We start from the raw sequence: 16,895 nt of genomic DNA on the forward strand, positions 1-16,895 counted from the left end.
TTCCCTTTATGTGGCCATTAAACCCTAACTCTGTACCAATTTTCAGCTCTCTGAGTTTATGGGAAGTACTAGTTCTATTCTGATGATCATGAGTGAGTTTCATAAATGCGAAACTTTGCTTTCGCTTAACTTCGGAACTAAATGACCTACAGACTTGAAATTTTGGATTTTAAGTATGTGATTATAGCTTACTGGATGACCAAAATTTCTGCGTTCTGGTCTTATCCAGAGGTTCTCAAATAGGGGCCTGAAAATGCGGCGAAATGGTTCCTGTAAAGGATGGTACGGCAGTGTTTGCTTCGCGCTCGACTTGGCGGGGGCACTGCCGTGCCCCCCGATATGACAGTTAAATATCACAGTTTTTGGAAACAAAGGTGAAATTGACGAAATATTCAAAGTAAGCCGGACCCGGACCCGGACCCGGGTATGTCCTTAAACTACGTCCAAGACCACCGGTGGACGGGCAGCAGCATCCCTCAAATTCGGTGTACTCGACTGCGATCGCCAACCCGCCTGCCAAGCGTGGCGATTATGGCATACACCCCCCAAAAGGGGGAGGCCTATGTTCAGCAGTGGACGTCTTATGGCTGAGATGATGATGATGAGATGATAAACGCTACCGTGGGCGTGAACGTAATTTACTTTCTATACATCTCGCTCGTACTGACATATTAGTGCGAAAGAGATATACCTATAGGAAGTAAATTACGTTCACGATATCGTTTATGTCAATGCCAAACTGATGGTAGCCGTACGGAACACTAAATGCCTCGAGCTATCTCGGGCTTGGCCAAATTATTTTTTATATGTATGATCTGCGTCATATTACTATCACGACACTTTATAAAACAAAAGTCCCCCGTCGCGTCTGTTTGTTTATGTGTTTGTTTGTTTGTTTGTTCGCGATAAACTCAAAAACTACTGTTGGAAATCCCAGCTCACGCCGTAGTTGGGGTGGTGAGGAGGGATTTCCTACTAAGATAAGTTTTGAACATTTTTGGATAGACACTTTGGGATTATGGACAATTATCTATAAAAGCTTGATTTGTTATTAGAATATATAATTTACGTAGCAGTAGCCTGTACAAACCAACTCACCCCTCTATCATCCCTCCTCCCCCCATTCATAACCCAATTGCCCTCGTAATCCCTACTCACCCCATTTTAGGGCAAATAATTATAATAAGTAGATAGTAACTTTAATATTAGTATTTGAACCATAGACCATCATTATTTGGCATTCAGTAAATAACTGTAGTAGGTAGGTAGGTTACAAATAACCACCAATATTTTAAACAGTAGTTTTCCTTCCGTATAAATACTTGTTATAACAATATTACATTTATTCCACATAAAGTGATTGGGACGCAGCCACTAAACACATCGACCATGTCGCTCAAGTGTTTTATATTATTATTTTGCTGTAAGTTAATTTTGACATCTTAAACTTATATCAGTTAATTATATAAGGATTTAAAAGTTCTTTGAACTGTTAGCGCCACTTTCACCATCCCACTAACCCGGGATTAACCAGTTAAACCGTTAACATAGTGTCATAGTGCATGTTGTATCTCTTTTTTGGATTAGTTGTGTAAACTGTGTATGATTCATTTTTCGGCTTATTTTATGTTTCTTTTTTTTTTGTCTGTTACCTTCCGTGATTATTTCTCACTTGATGGTCTCATCGGAAGATCAGCGCTGGAAGACGCCAGCAACATGCTGAGACGGGGCCATTTCGTGACACTTTATTTTCACTGTGTTCTTTCTATGTATGTCTATTGTCTGTGTGTTTACGAACAAAAACTATTATATTCTATATTCTATTGTACTGGTGACCATGGTAACATTGGTAACACCAGGTTTATCCGATTAACCCCAATGGTTAAAGTGGCCCTTAGTGTTAAAAATTGCGATACGTACATACATAGCGTTTTCATGACAGTCGCTATCAGTTAGTACTTGAAAATACTGAGGGGCTACCGCGAAAACCGAAATTCGCAAATTGCGGGGATTTTTCTCTGTCACTCTAATTACGCCGTCATTGGAGTAAAAGAGAAAGATCCCCGCAATTTGCGAACTTCGATTTTCGCGGTTATAGTCCTGATCATAACAGAACTTTCCGCAATGGCTACACATGATGTGGTGTTGTGTGTTTCGCAGTATTTTTATTTCAAGCAACGGGGCAGACGACAAATGGGTTTGAGAGTACAACCTTAGAAGGGACCACGGAGTCAACTAACGAGACAGAGGAAATAATTACGCCGTGCATCGGGTAAAGTTTACATGAGTTTATTTTTATGTGTTTTACAATACCGGGTGTGGCCACCAATATTAGCAAAAAAAAATTTAACTTTAGGCTGTTTTTTTTTTTTTTTTATTATTATGCATGGGTTTACTCATGGCCACAGACTAGCCGAGGCGTAGACGTGGCCTACGATGGAGCGAGCTCGCCCAGAAGATGCCTGTTCATTCTTGATTTGAAGGTTGCCGGGTTATAAGAGCACGGAAATATAGACGCCGGCAAGGAATTCCATTCCTCCTACTGATCAACATTTGTTTAGCGACTTTTGAAAATAACTTTTACTTTGATTTTTAATACACTTTAAAGGGTATTCAAAGACGCAATGTATTGCGAATCTTGTTATGTTTAAGGCTTGACAAGCAACGTCAATCACAATAATATGGCGTGGCGATGGCGTCCATTGAAGATAATATTTATTTTGTATGAAAAATAGGGAGTCTAAATACTTCATAATTTTTAAAAGTTGTTTTAATTATTTGCTTATGTTACAGGCCACACCCGGTATATACCTAAATGACGTCTTGGAAACAAAAAAGTAGTTAAAACTGTAACATTTAGTGTCTAATGTCTATCCGATATCTTCCCGATTATTATTCAAACTTTTAACAAACATAAATTGTTTACGTGGAACACCATCAATCGGTTAAACGCCGATCAGTTTATTATTAAAAAAAACTATAAGCCTAAGGGATAAATTTACCCATGGGTATGGCGAAGTATAATAATTAAATTACAATTATACACAAACTTTAATAACTGATACTGACTGAATACGTATATGTCGTAATAAGGATACTTAATATCAGATCAGCATAGGTATATGCATAAACAATATTATCTAAAACGTACACTGACATAATATAGTCGGTTTGTTCGTACTTGTCCGTACATGTATTGAAGCGAATAAGAGATTCGCTAGATATGAAATAGTAAAGATATGTGACGTTCCACGGCAAAAGGTACCTTATGGCGGTTGGCGCTTATGCTATTATTAACGCCGCTCCAATATCCAGTCGGCGAAATGGTACCTTTTGGCGTGGAACGTCACATATCTTTACTATGTCATATCTAGTGAATCTCTTATTCATTTCCCAAATCGCGCCATAATATAACATCATTCTGATGTCAATGTAAGTTCGAATTGGCCTGATTGATTCATATTTCTACAGCGAGGGCTTATGGCAGTGTGAAAACGGTCAATGCATTTCTAACACAACGTTGTGCGACGGTTCGATCGACTGCAGGGACGCGTCCGACGAGTACAGGAAGACTTGCAAGAACGGTTCAAATCCGTAAGTATCACCAGGGGGCCTACCGCGAACCACGTTCGACGTGTTGCCTCTCTGTCGCACTTGTAAATTCGTACGTAAGATTCGTACTGCGCAGTTGCGTCGACGTTGCGTCAAGCATCGGCCTTAGAATTGTAGATGCCGACGCTCGAAAGACGCCAGATGTGGGGTGGCCCTTAGAGTGAATCTTCTGTACATAGTACTATTATTTATTCTGTGGTATCACTCATCCCAGTGATACCCTCATCCTCATTTGTGCCATTCTTAACCAAAAGGGTCAAATTTAGGGTTGTCGGTTGTCAATAAGGCCGTATTTCCATATAGCTTCTATATGAAATATACCTTATCGACAACCAAGAATGTGGTACCTTTTGGTTGAAAACGTCTCCTTTTAGCAATGCAATTATTAGAAATTGGGGTTCTTCATAAAAAAAGTTTATATATTATGTATTAAAGGGTCTGGATTTGCAGACTTCGCTTAAGTATATTCAGTTGGGCCGTGTGTTTATTTGCCACCGACGTAGTATATAAAAATATACGATAGGCTAAAGTTGTGTTGACATCTTTTCAAGCGATGGCGCCATGACTTTGGCCTACTCTCGAATAGATGAAGATACTTTTTAACATTGTACAAATTTAACACTGAAAAAATAAGGATCAAAGTCGAATGAGGTTCTAAAACTGTTAATCATTTGTGTCGAAAGATGACAATAAATGTACTAACTACATCATTTACTTTGACAATATTCCTCTTTTCTAAATTCTCTTTGGCCGTGGGAAAATGCCGGGCTAACGTGAGGAAGAAGACTACCTGCTAAGCAAAGTCGACGTTTAGATAATTTTCCTATTTACAGGAGACCCTTGTTCGGACTACTTCTGCACTGCATGTCCTGGTCCGAGAATCACGAGAAAGTATGCCCTCAAATCTGCCACGACGCACCGGAGTTTTGTTACTACGCTCTTATAGCTGAAAATGAAAAGTAAGGCAATTCAACTAACGGATGAACTTAAACAATGAGTAACTTACTCTACCTAGCAATACATACGTATAGCACAATACGTGGGCCATACTGAAAGTTCCTGGATTCTGATAAAAGAGACGACTTATTCGGCGCAATTCGGGAAATGAATTAGAAATCCACTAGATATGAAATAGTAAAGATATGTGACGTTCCACGGCAAAAGGTACCTTATGGCGGCTGGAGCTTACGTTATTATTAACGCCGCTCCAATATTTAGTCGGGGCAATGGTACCTTTTGCCGTGGAACGTCACATATTTCATATTCATTTATTCATAAAATTACAAACTTTACATATCTTTACTATTTCATATCTAGTGAATCTCTAATTCATTTCCCGAATCGCGCCGATTGTTTCTAAGTGGCCAGTCCAGAAATTTTCAGTATGACCAATCAATTAAGTTTTTTTTACAATATTTTACTCCACTGAAACAAATATCGTAAATTTTATAGCATTTTTGGTGCAGCGGAGTGGTGTTAATGGAATTGGTATAATTCCAACTGAAATGGTAAATTAAGGTTAATATTAACGTAGCTAATTAATCATTAGGGTTGAAATTGTTTATACCAATTCCGTTAACACCACTCCGCTGCACCAAAAATGCTACAAAATGTACGATGTCCGCTATTAATAATTATAAAATAATAATAACTATAACGGCAAATTATGACAGATTTTTTCCTGGAACCATGTAAAATACGAGTTAATTTATCATATTATTATCCTTAATATTTTATCACCTACTGTTCACATACCTAGGTAAGCCAAAGTAACAATAAGGATTTCCGCGATCGAGATTTTCACTAGATGGCAGCACCGTGGCGAGAAGTCTAACTGTCATAATCCACCAATCATGTTTAAACATGTTTTTTTAATTGGTGTATTTTGACAGCCAGCTGTAAAAAAGACCCCTCGTTTTTCCTGAATTAGAATTTCTTACTTCATATTTTGCGTGACATGACTTTTTAACCGAGGTCAGGCGTGGCTCACTCCGCGATTTCGTCGCTTTGCTACAGGTAGCTAAAAGTCCATCCGTTCGACTCCAATTTTGGGGTTTGCCATAAGCCGCGCGTGGCGCTGTCGCCACCTAGCGGCCATATCTGTGCTGATCGCGACAGACGCGTTTTGTTAGAGAGTGAGTCTTCTGTACCTAGTATACTATTATTTATTCTGTGCCGAGGTGCTAGACGAATATAAGAGGACGCAATAGGGGATATTACTGCAATGTTCTGCCGCCAGAGTGCAGCACTAAGCTAGCTAATAAACCGTTTTTTGACAAGTTTTCATAAACAATAAAATATGACATTGATGCATTAGGCGATTTGTTAACCTACCGGGAAACGCGAAAATTGGAATTTAGTTATCGCTAGAATATACAAGAATAATAGACAGGTTAGATCCGCGGTCGGCAACCTTTTAGCAGCCAAGGGCCAAATAGTAGTTAAGTTAAGTTGACGCGGGCCGCACTTTGTTAATATTTATGACTTTATCAGACATTGTCGTTTGTCAATATTACATACAAAATAGCCAGGCGGGCTCGCGGGCCACTTGTTGCCGACCGCTGGGTTAGATAATGAAATTTCGATTTTCTTCTTTCGCGGTAGACCCCCAGATTGTGGTAGTGGCGCCCCCTACGCAGAGTTTTGCGTAATATTTCCTATTTTCGATTATTTCCAGGGACCACGGTCTATGTGTTTTGCCAGAGTATCCAGAGCACGGTTCTTACAATATTATACCGTTCAAGAATGAAAACTCCTCAACCAACTTTCGTCTGCAATACGACTGCAAGGAACCGTTTGTAATAGTGGAGAAAGAAATACACGAGTGCATTGGCGGCACCTGGTACAATAATACTGACAACCGTTATTGCTCAAGTAAGTATATAGGGGGAAGCGGGGCAGATAGGCACAAGGGGCAGTTTTGAACACCCACACTAATTCCTTAACTAAAAACTTATTTTCACCTTCTACAATGCTAAAACATGGCTTTGTATGTGTGAGTGAGGTACCAGGTTCGGCACATCTATCCTTCCAGCCGCTGTCGCTTGGTGCGTGAAAACGTGTTTCCACGGTCGCATAGTAAATAAATTATGATTTTTTTATCGTGTTGTGGTGCGAAATTTTAGACTTTATCGGATGAACATCATAATGAGCACTAAGTACGTTTATTCAGTAATAAAGTTAGCTGATTATTTTAAAGTAATACTTAATAGTATATTTTTAATAAATAATTTTTAATTTATTTGACCATTGGGGTACTTTGGTACAATAAAGATTGGGGCTGTTTTGAACATATCAAAGTGCCCCTCTAGTGTATCTAAGTGCCCCTGCCAGTTTTAATGTTAAGATTTTTTTATTATTATTCTTTTAGTAAATAGTGCGAACGTACAAAGAGAAAGAAAATTGGCAAAGAAAAGATAAAACAACTTAAGTAGCTTTATGTCAAAAAATGACACTGATTTCATTAAAAGCTTTTTATTGTAGTTTTAGTGCACCTGCTTAATAACTGTAGTACAGTAGCGACCAAAAGTATTTTGACAATGATAATAACGTTGGTATTGTATGAAACATATTAGTTTTTTCAAATGATTTTTTGATAATTTAATCAATGGCTTAAAAGCTTCTTGAAACACGTAAAAAGCTTAGTTTCATCGAATGAAAATATAAACTTGGCAACAAAAAATGACAATTTACGGGTTCAAAAGTATTTTGACACGGTTCTTTTTTACAATTTTTTTGAGAACAGAGCCGCAGAATTTAAATATTTTGGAAGTAATTACATCTGAATACTTCTCTTAATATGCCAAACATAAAGCATATTCGAACGATTTCAAGCAAGCTGGTCCGGCTGCACTTTAGAAAGATAAGTAGCAAGCTGAGGTTTCGCGGACTTTTGGTGTATCACTGCATCTGATTTCTGTCTGGAATAAGCAGTTCAAGGCTCGAAACTGCATCAAAAATAAGCATAGAAGCGGTTGTCCTCGAAAAACGACTTCTACAACTGATCGTGTAATAAAAAAGATTTCAGTAGAACACCCATGGAAGCGTAAAGTAACAATTACAAATTAACTAAAAAAAAACTATAACGTAAAGGTTGTTGTTTTTACTATTAAACTACTCTTAATAGAGCATGGATTACATGGTCAACGCCCATTAAAAAAATATACATATTTCAGCAAAGAATTAGGTATCCCAATTAGCATTCGCGATTCGTGACAAGTTGTGGACAAGTTCCGATTGCTCAAAAACTTTATGGAGTGACGAAAACAAGTTTAATTTAATGTCGTCGGATGGTATCAAGTATGTGCGTCGACTAAATAACAAAAGACACGTTGTGCGATACCAGGTACCCACCCAGTCCAGCCTGGTGGCATTGGTGGCCCTAACGTGATGGCTTGGCGATATTTTTCTCGCCATGGAGTCGGGCCTCTCGTACGAATTGATGGGATAATGGATCGATATGTATATGAAAATTTACTCTACACACAAATGATACCATATACAAAAGAAAATATGCCACTTTGCTGGGTTTTTCAGCATGATAACGACCTCAAATACAAATCCGGTCATGTAAAGGCTTCTTTAATGTAAAAAAAATCTAGGTTTTTGAGTGGCCTAGTCAAGGTACTGATCTCAATGCTATAGAGCTTTCATAGAAAGCGTTGGATCGTCCAGTGTGAGGTGTAGAAATAATTCAAACAATGGAGTTTCTTCCAAGGTCTTCAGTTAGAATGGGCGAACATACTATATGATCATATACAGAAGTTAGGGGACTCTATGCCGTCTCGATTTACTGCTGTGAGTAAAGCCAGAGGATATGCCATTAAATATTAATTAAATGTTTTTTTTTTACCGTCTTGCCAGTTCAGCAAAAGCATTTCATTAAAGTGTCAAAATACTTTTGATCTACCTGTAGCGCAAATTATCAGTTTTAATTCTAAGTCTGTTGTTTAGTTTTAGTAATCTAAGTGGAAACGTAACAGATGAAGGGTGAATAAAATATAATCGTAACGTAATGATTAAATATATACCCTATTCATAAACATATTGAAAGAAGTTCGTTTGTCAAAATACTTTTGATCGCTACTGTATGTTCTAATAGCACCGCATTTAATGGACGTTTTATAATGTTTAAAACGTTTACTAGTCAGCTAACTGAGATGACCTGTAACGTGTGCTCTGCGGGGCAGTTTGAAACACTTACGGGGCACTTTGATTCATGTGCCAAAGTACCCCAAAATGATGTATCAAAGTGTCCCATGCAATGTATCAAAGTGCCCTGCAGGTGGGGCACAATAGAACAAATCCCATTTTTTGTTAAAATCCATATATCTCTTTTACTTACCATACCATTGCACCAATCTGTCGCCAGAACCGCTACCCATTGACGATGGAAAATTGCCACTTGGAAAACGTTGATTCAATAACCAGTCAATTGTAGGCTTGATAAAGCTGCGTATTTCAATAATACTTATGTATGGGCGAGCCTGAAACAAACACTTCTTTTTGGTGCAATGGCAGATTGGTGCAATGGTGTCATGGAGCACCTGGTTTTGTACCCTTGTGTACCCTTCAACGGCCAAGTCACACAACATTAACTATAATAATAAAGAAATCGCAGTAAGGAACCTTAGACTTGGCACGACTTTGTTTAGATTTCATTACTTTTTAGAGATAAACAAGCAGCTCCATCGAGACTTGGCTAGTTTTTTACAGAATGTTTTTGGTGGGATTTCACTTCTTTTTGTAGAAACGTGGGCATATTGATTTATTTTATTAGATTTTCTTATTTAACACATTTTTTTTCTTTTTAGGAGTAGTTTTTTTATTATTACAAATCTTTCTTTTCTTTTTTTCCGGTTCTGATTCTTGTACAGTAGCAACAGTTTTTCGTATTGCCCATTCATTAAATCTAATAATTAAATAATAATCAGTAATCCGTCACTAATCATCATATAATGACTTGGCAATCGCACATAATGCTTTACTCGTACCGTACTCGTAAATATGTGTAATGCTCAAACTGCAATTAGCGCTAGCGTTATGTTCAATTAGAATTATTTTTAATAGGTGACGATGATCCTTTTGTCATTATGCAGCCGTGCGATGGCCAAGTCATTATACGTATTACAAATTAAAGATATCTTATTGATACGGTTTTAACACCCCCTGGCACTGATTAAAATAACCGACTTGGTTTCACATTACATCTCAAAACTTTTTTGTACCTTTACTTTACCTACTATTTGTAGGAACTGCAACAGTAACTTTGTAATATCATATATTTATATGGGATTACAAACTTACTTATGCAGTTCTTAGATCTTTAAAACGTGACTGATATTGATATATTTTTAGGTTTTCCCTTTATGTGGCCATTAAACCCTAACTCTGTACCAAATTTCAGCTCTCTGAGTTTATGGGAAGTACTAGTTCTATTCTGATGATCATGAGTGAGTTTCATAAATGCGAAACTTTGCTTTCGCTTATCTTCGGAACTAAATGACCTACAGACTTGAAATTTTGGATTTTAAGTATGTGATTATAGCTTACTGGATGACCAAAATTTCTGCGTTCTGGTCTTATCCAGAGGTTCTCAAATAGGAGCCTGAAAATGCGGCGAAATGGTTCCAGTAAAGGATGGTACGGCAGTGTTTGCTTCGCGCTCGACTTGGCGGGGGCACTGCCGTGCCCCCCGATGTGAGATGACTCATTTTTGCTAAACACCATCCAATTAAATAGTAGGCTATACTTCTCAAACCGACTACGCCACCTTTTGTTCAGCGACTTTTAAAACTTGACTTACACTTTTTGAATTTTATTACTTTAAAGTTTTTTCAACGACGCAAATATTGCAAATTTTAAAGCGTGACAAGCAACGCCAAACACTGTTGTCAGCGTACATTGAAGGCAATATTTATTTTGGAAGAAAAAGAGGAAGTATTAAGGATTCATATTTTTTAAAAGTTGTTTAACAAAAGTGTTATAGTTTGAGGAGTATAATATATTTTTTAATATATTTGCTTAATGAGATCACGTTACAAAAGTTTTCATAAAGTTAATACTTTGCTTAAAACAAAGTTTCAAGTTCTTAGCTTCAAATTTATATCAAAACATACATACAGTTAGTGATACTTACAAACTAAACACACACAAGTTACTAACTAAACATTGCTGCCGCTCCTAGACGCTTCCGGTGCAAAAGTGCCCATAATACTCGCGGCATTGCCGCGCTGGATGGCTATGGATAGCCTTTGCACCAGAAACGACTCGGAGCGGGGGTCCTCCCCCTTCTGCCTAAATCGACGGCCTATGTCGCGCACCATGTTTTTCGCGTCCGCCCCCCAATTTTTTAATTATTTGCTCGTATTACAGGCAACACCCGGTATAAACCTCTAAAGGTGACATTCAAATGGCAGCTGCGCCTGCATCACTGTTGCCGCGTTACTGCTGCGTCTGCTGCGGTCTTGACGTGGGCACTGTCACTATCACTCTTCCCAAAATGAGTGACGGATTGAACGTTCTAACAGCAGCGAACTCATTTTATTAAGGGCAGTGACAGCGCTCACGTACACGCCTTATCAGTAAAGGTGACAGTCCATTTCCAACGACAGCTGCACTACGGTTGCGAAGTTACTGTCATTCATTGTCTTGTCATTCATTTTACTATGGAAATTGACAATAACATCGACGTGTCGGAGCAGAAATGGAATGTTACCTTAATGCCTAAACAAAATGTAGCTGCAGTTGCCATCCTCATGTCCCTGCAATTTACTATCATCTCCCTTTCACTTGCTACTCGTGTCTTTATTAGGATCATCATCTTCCTCGCGTTATCCCGGCATTCTGCCACGGCTCAAGGGAGCCTTGGGTTCGCTTGGCAACCACTCCCAAGAATTGGCGTAGGCCCTAGTTTACAAAAGCGACTGCCATCAGACCTTCCAACCCAGAGGGTAAACTAGGTCTTATTGTATGTCTATTGAAATACCTCAAACGGCTGTTAATGATGTCTAGCAGCACCCAGATTTGATTCTCTTTAGCAGCACCTTGCTAGCATGGGAGATAAGAGCAATGGTTCTGTACTCATCCATAAATCAATCTTTTTTATGATTACAGAGGCTTGCGAACTTAGTTCTTACAAGAATAACAACTATACTTTTACCTGCCCAATGGATATACATGGAAATAACACATGCAAAAACTACATGGCCATCAATACCACTGTTAGTGTAAAAAAAGCGTATGATGATCCCGAAGATCAGACAACGTACGTGAAGAACGTCACTGTGGAATTATTCTGTCACTCTAGTAGCCAGTTAATCAACATATCTAAGGACTGTGTCGATGGTAATGAAAATTTTATTTAAAACTCTTTTAGACAACTGTCTCTCCAATCAATCGATTTATACCTATCTCCAACTCCAGAAATGTGTGCAATAAATATTAGTACAACTGTACTCCAGAAATGTGTGCAATAAATATTAGTACAACTGTACTAATATTTATTGCACACATTTCTGGAGTTTGGAGATAGGTATAAATCGATTGATAAGCATGGAAGACTAATTTTCAGATTACATAGGTACACAATTTAAGTTTCAATTCCGATTTGTTCCGAGGAATAAAAAAAACATAGAAAGGGCTAGTACAAGTTCATTGTTTTTCCAGGTTACACATATGGTCATTATGGTCACCCGTGTAGGTTGTTATTATACGATAGTATTTAATTTTAACCCTGACGTAAACAAGGGGGTTTTATGATTGTGTCTGTATACAGATGTATCAAGATTTGAATGAAAGAATTTTTTTAATGTAAAGTTTTGACTGTTGAGATGTCTTTTTACATAAAATAGGTTTCAAGTTTTCAACTCAATGTAGGTCGTAGCCGACAATAATAACTTCTTACCAACCGCTTTAGTTAAACGGTAGACCTGTAATGTCCTGTTTATTTACATAATTTTTCCGTTACAGAGGTGGACAAACGACAGCAGGCTTTCGAAAGTCCGACCATGACCAAGTTGACCCAATATGAGGCTGACTTCAACAAGTTCAAATCTAATGATACTGCCAATGCTGAATTTAAAGATTTGGTAGATAAGTTCAATGCATTTAATAAAGTGGTTCGGAATGAGTTGAACGAGATGCAAATAATGGCCGAAAAATGTAATATGTCACTAGATTTGTTACTGTCGCATCTGCAATGGAAAAAAGATAGAGGAATTGTGAATTAATATTGTGAACGGTTTTTGGCAATCTAGGTGGCGGTAGCAATCTTCATTTTAAGAAAGAAAAAATAATGTTATGGATACGTATTGTGTATTTCACAATACAATAGACATACATTATTTATCTCTCCCTTAGTGTTTGTATAATATAGTTGTTGTTACTCTGTGGCTGACATGCTGATGTCATATTTTAGCTATACTCTGGTTTATTTAATATATATTTACATATATGTATGTCTATTTTGTATTTCGTATACATATATTCTGTCTTCTTTATATTTAAGAGCTGTGCTCTTGCCGGTGGAGCAATCTCCAACTCGTCCGGTCCTCTGCCAACTCCTTAACCTTCTGGTATGACACAACCTGAACCTTTTCTTTTATTTGGTTGAAATAATTTATTCTCGGTCTTCCTCTTCCTCTCTTTCCCTCTATTTTTCATTATGAAATACATGTGTGAAAATATTATGTGTTTTTCTTTTTATAACTTCAATTTCGATAACGGACGTTAGATAAATACCCTCATAACATAAATATCGTTTGTTTCCTTCTAATTTACTGACTTTACTGTAATTGTCAATGATTCCCATTTCTCGTATCCGAATGTCACCTTTAAAAAAAACTCACGTTAGAACGGGCCGTGTCCGGGCCGGAGCATCCGGCGCTTACTTTTCTGTGACATGACAGGCGATCACGTGATGCTTTCAATAGAAAACGATGTGCCGGAAGCTTCGGCCCGGACACGGCCCGGCCTAACGTGAGTGATCCTTTAGTTTGCTAAAGCAGATGTATACCGGGCTCAAAATGCAACCGGGAAAGTGCTAGGATGAGGAGCGATTACAATTTAAATATTGTTAATTAACTGTTTATGTGCAATAAAGTGACATACCTACATACATACATACATACATTGTGCACGTGTCGTACACTCGCCATCACATTATATCGGAGCGGCCAAGTGCTCAAATATATCTCAAAAAAAAAATCTCATTTATTATCAAGCAACTATGGCCTAAGACCTTACAAACTAACATACACACATTCACAAAATAGTAAAAATTTACAAGCTAAAAATTATTTCGGCGACACGGCGGTTTTCAGTTAATGTGTCGCAGGTCGTGGTAGGATCTGGCAGATTCCCACGGATACCGCCGAAACACCACACCCTTCGGCCAGAAGTCCGCGCTCGCGATGGTTTCCAGCAGCGGCCGCAATACACGCACCACAAAAGAGCTGAAGTACACGTAATGGTGCGATCGCAGCTGAACACTTTCAGCTCGTAACGGTTCTTTGACAATAGAGGCGTGTTCAGATATGTGCGAGCACCTTGGTCGCTCCGATATATCTGGTGGCGTCTGTACCGTAGAAGTGGGCGAAGTGGCTCAAAGACCACCGCTTTATAACGCGACTGTCGGATCGCTTAAGCCGGGTTTCAATTACGGAGAACTTGTCCGGCGGGTAATTAATGTTCTTGATTAAAACTTACTGTTCGCGCCTGCGCGGACTTACAACTAATACACTGAATATTGGATAGTGTCTTAGTTGCTAAGACTCTCGACTTATGTACTAAGAAGTAGTTCCTTTTCTCGAGCAAGATAATCAGGTAGATACAGTCGACGTCAAAGATATTGAATTAAAATTATAAAACCTAACCTAATATTATATGCAAGAAAACCCACAATTCGTGTTTTAGAGTAGAAACGCAATGTTTCAACGGTGAAGAACTAGCTAATAAATTGTTCAAACTTTTGATACCGCGACGGCAAAGTTTGGACACGTTTACCCCACTCGAGAAGAAATTGTGTCTTTCTTCACTAATAAAAGTAAATTGAACTGTATGCAGAAATCAAAGGTAATCTTCAAATTTTCAACTAATTATTATTTAGGTTTTAATGACCCGGCTAAATGGACACGTAATCCGATAAAAGACATTTTAGTTTTAACATAAACTGCTATTTCAAAATGAAGCCGGATAGTAGGCCTACAATACATATATGTATTATTAAAAGTACCTGGCTGCCTAGCTGAGATGACAATCGTTAATACTATTAATAGAAAACGCCAATCGAATTAAATAATGTATGGAAATAGTCACGTGACTTTTTGTAGCATCTGTCATCCCAATACATTATAATAGTTCCGTTTTTGGTATCGCTTTGTATTAAATTTTCTATATCGTGTTGAATTTTTTAAGTCAATATAAGAATATTTTTCTTAAGTACGTAATTACGTATGTAGGATATTTACTCGTACTTAATAATGATTAATGTAATGAATGAATGAATGAATGAAATCTTTATTTCAGGCAACTAGTGGCCCATACATAAATACCTTAAAACTAGCATACATATTATAAAAATATATTTTAAAACTAAACACTACAAATCACATTATGGCTGCGATGCATTACGCAACCCCGCAGTGCAATGATGATGATTTGTAAAGAATGATACAGAATACTGACCTATACCCATACTTCGTTTGTTTTTATAGCATTAGAAAACGACTAAGCAATCTTGACGTGTCTTTTAATTAAAAAACGCTTTTTAAAAATCAGTAACTATTACTCATGAAAGCAAAAGAACGAATGTACCTAATCGTATATGTTTTTCAATAAAAAGACAGACCTTTTTCTAATACTAAAAAAACATTCTAGTCGGCACGCTACTTAATACAGGATTATTATTTAGAGTTGTAAAGTAAAAAAAATTAAAACAAATATCTCAAAAGGAATATCAATGAGAGACTCCGCTCTACATCGATTTATCACAAAACTAGCGAACTCTACTTTTCCTTTATAAATGACTTAGCTCGCAATAAATTATTTTCACTTCATTTTCCATCGAGACAACTAGAGTAATGTATTTAGAATCCGCTAATGTATATTTTGAGCCAGCGTTTGCTTCTCATTCATTTATTTTAACGAAAATGAGCTTTAATAAACCGTTTTAAAGTGTAATTTGGATTGATAGTGGTCATTTTAGTTAGGTTGGATGGCGCGTAGTGTCGTGAACAAGACAATTTGAACTAATACCTAGCTTTAGAGCAGATTTATCGTTTTGCTCCTAATACGAACCGTTAGAAGTTGCTATGAGGATAATACAAAGCAGAATTTAAACATGTAACTACAGAAAACATTGCTAACAAATGTTTAAACAACAATCCTCCTGTTTAGATATTTTATTTACATACTCAGTGATGTAGCATGCATTGCATAAAGGTTGCGGAAAGTTTCTAAAAAGTCAGAAAAGTTCTCGGAAATTTCAGGTAAATTTCACAGGAAATAAAGGTAACTTTCATTTTTGTAATCGGAAATTTCGATTCCCACACAAAATATGATAAGTTTCCGAAATATTTCCATGTGGAAATTTCGCAATATAGGAAACTTTAAGTCGGGATATTAGTACGAGTAAGCAAGCAATATGTATCTTAGGTACGTTGTCTACTAGACAATGGGGGTGATGTTTAATTCATTTATATACGAACAAGGTACAGTAGCAAAGTTAGAAACATGAAGTTTGCGGCCGAATTTACCCCAGAGTTTACGCAGACTTACACAGGAACTGCAGGAAGTAATGTCTTAAAAGCCGGATCCACACATCCGCTATAAAGCCAACATTTCCTCACCGCGTACGCAACGTAACTAATAAATCGACCGTAGAATGTAACGCCTCCTTAGATAAGGCAGCAAAACACTGATAACGCTCGCCTCGATTGATCGTCAATGAGTAGAAATTCATTTATCTACTCGAGCTTAAGTAGAGAGCGCTCTAACTTTACCTTTTGAACTCTAAATTAAACTTGGCAAGGTTGAGAATTGATTGCGATGAAACAGGAAAGGGTAGGCTTAAGGGTTGTTCTCGATGGCGATATTTAGGTACTTGAAGATTATACACTACGCGAGTTTTGAGTAAACACAAACAGGGGGAAAAATAGCTCAGTGTTTTATTTTATTTGTGCTGCTCACGAATTGATAAAATGTTTGTTATTTTGATGGATATCCATAGGCGCATGTTTTGAATTTGCTTGTGTTTTAAGATCAGTTATAGGTATTAGGTATCC

At 37.6% G+C, this 16,895-nt stretch overlaps 1 protein-coding gene across 1 annotated transcript; it reads left to right on the forward strand.

Annotated features, from left to right (window-relative positions):
* The first annotated feature begins 1,363 nt into the window (after positions 1-1,363).
* LOC134669275 (uncharacterized) lies at positions 1,364-13,274 on the forward strand. Its single transcript, XM_063526778.1, has 7 exons — positions 1,364-1,423; positions 2,161-2,272; positions 3,472-3,594; positions 4,446-4,571; positions 6,290-6,486; positions 11,728-11,958; positions 12,583-13,274. The coding sequence occupies exons 1-7, from the start codon at positions 1,390-1,392 to the stop codon at positions 12,840-12,842; spliced, it is 1,083 nt and encodes a 360-aa protein (XP_063382848.1). The 5' UTR covers positions 1,364-1,389; the 3' UTR covers positions 12,843-13,274.
* The last annotated feature ends 3,621 nt before the right edge of the window (positions 13,275-16,895 follow it).

This window comes from Cydia fagiglandana, chromosome 12, assembly GCF_963556715.1.
Source record: "Cydia fagiglandana chromosome 12, ilCydFagi1.1, whole genome shotgun sequence".
Taxonomy (NCBI): Eukaryota; Metazoa; Arthropoda; class Insecta; order Lepidoptera; family Tortricidae; genus Cydia; species Cydia fagiglandana.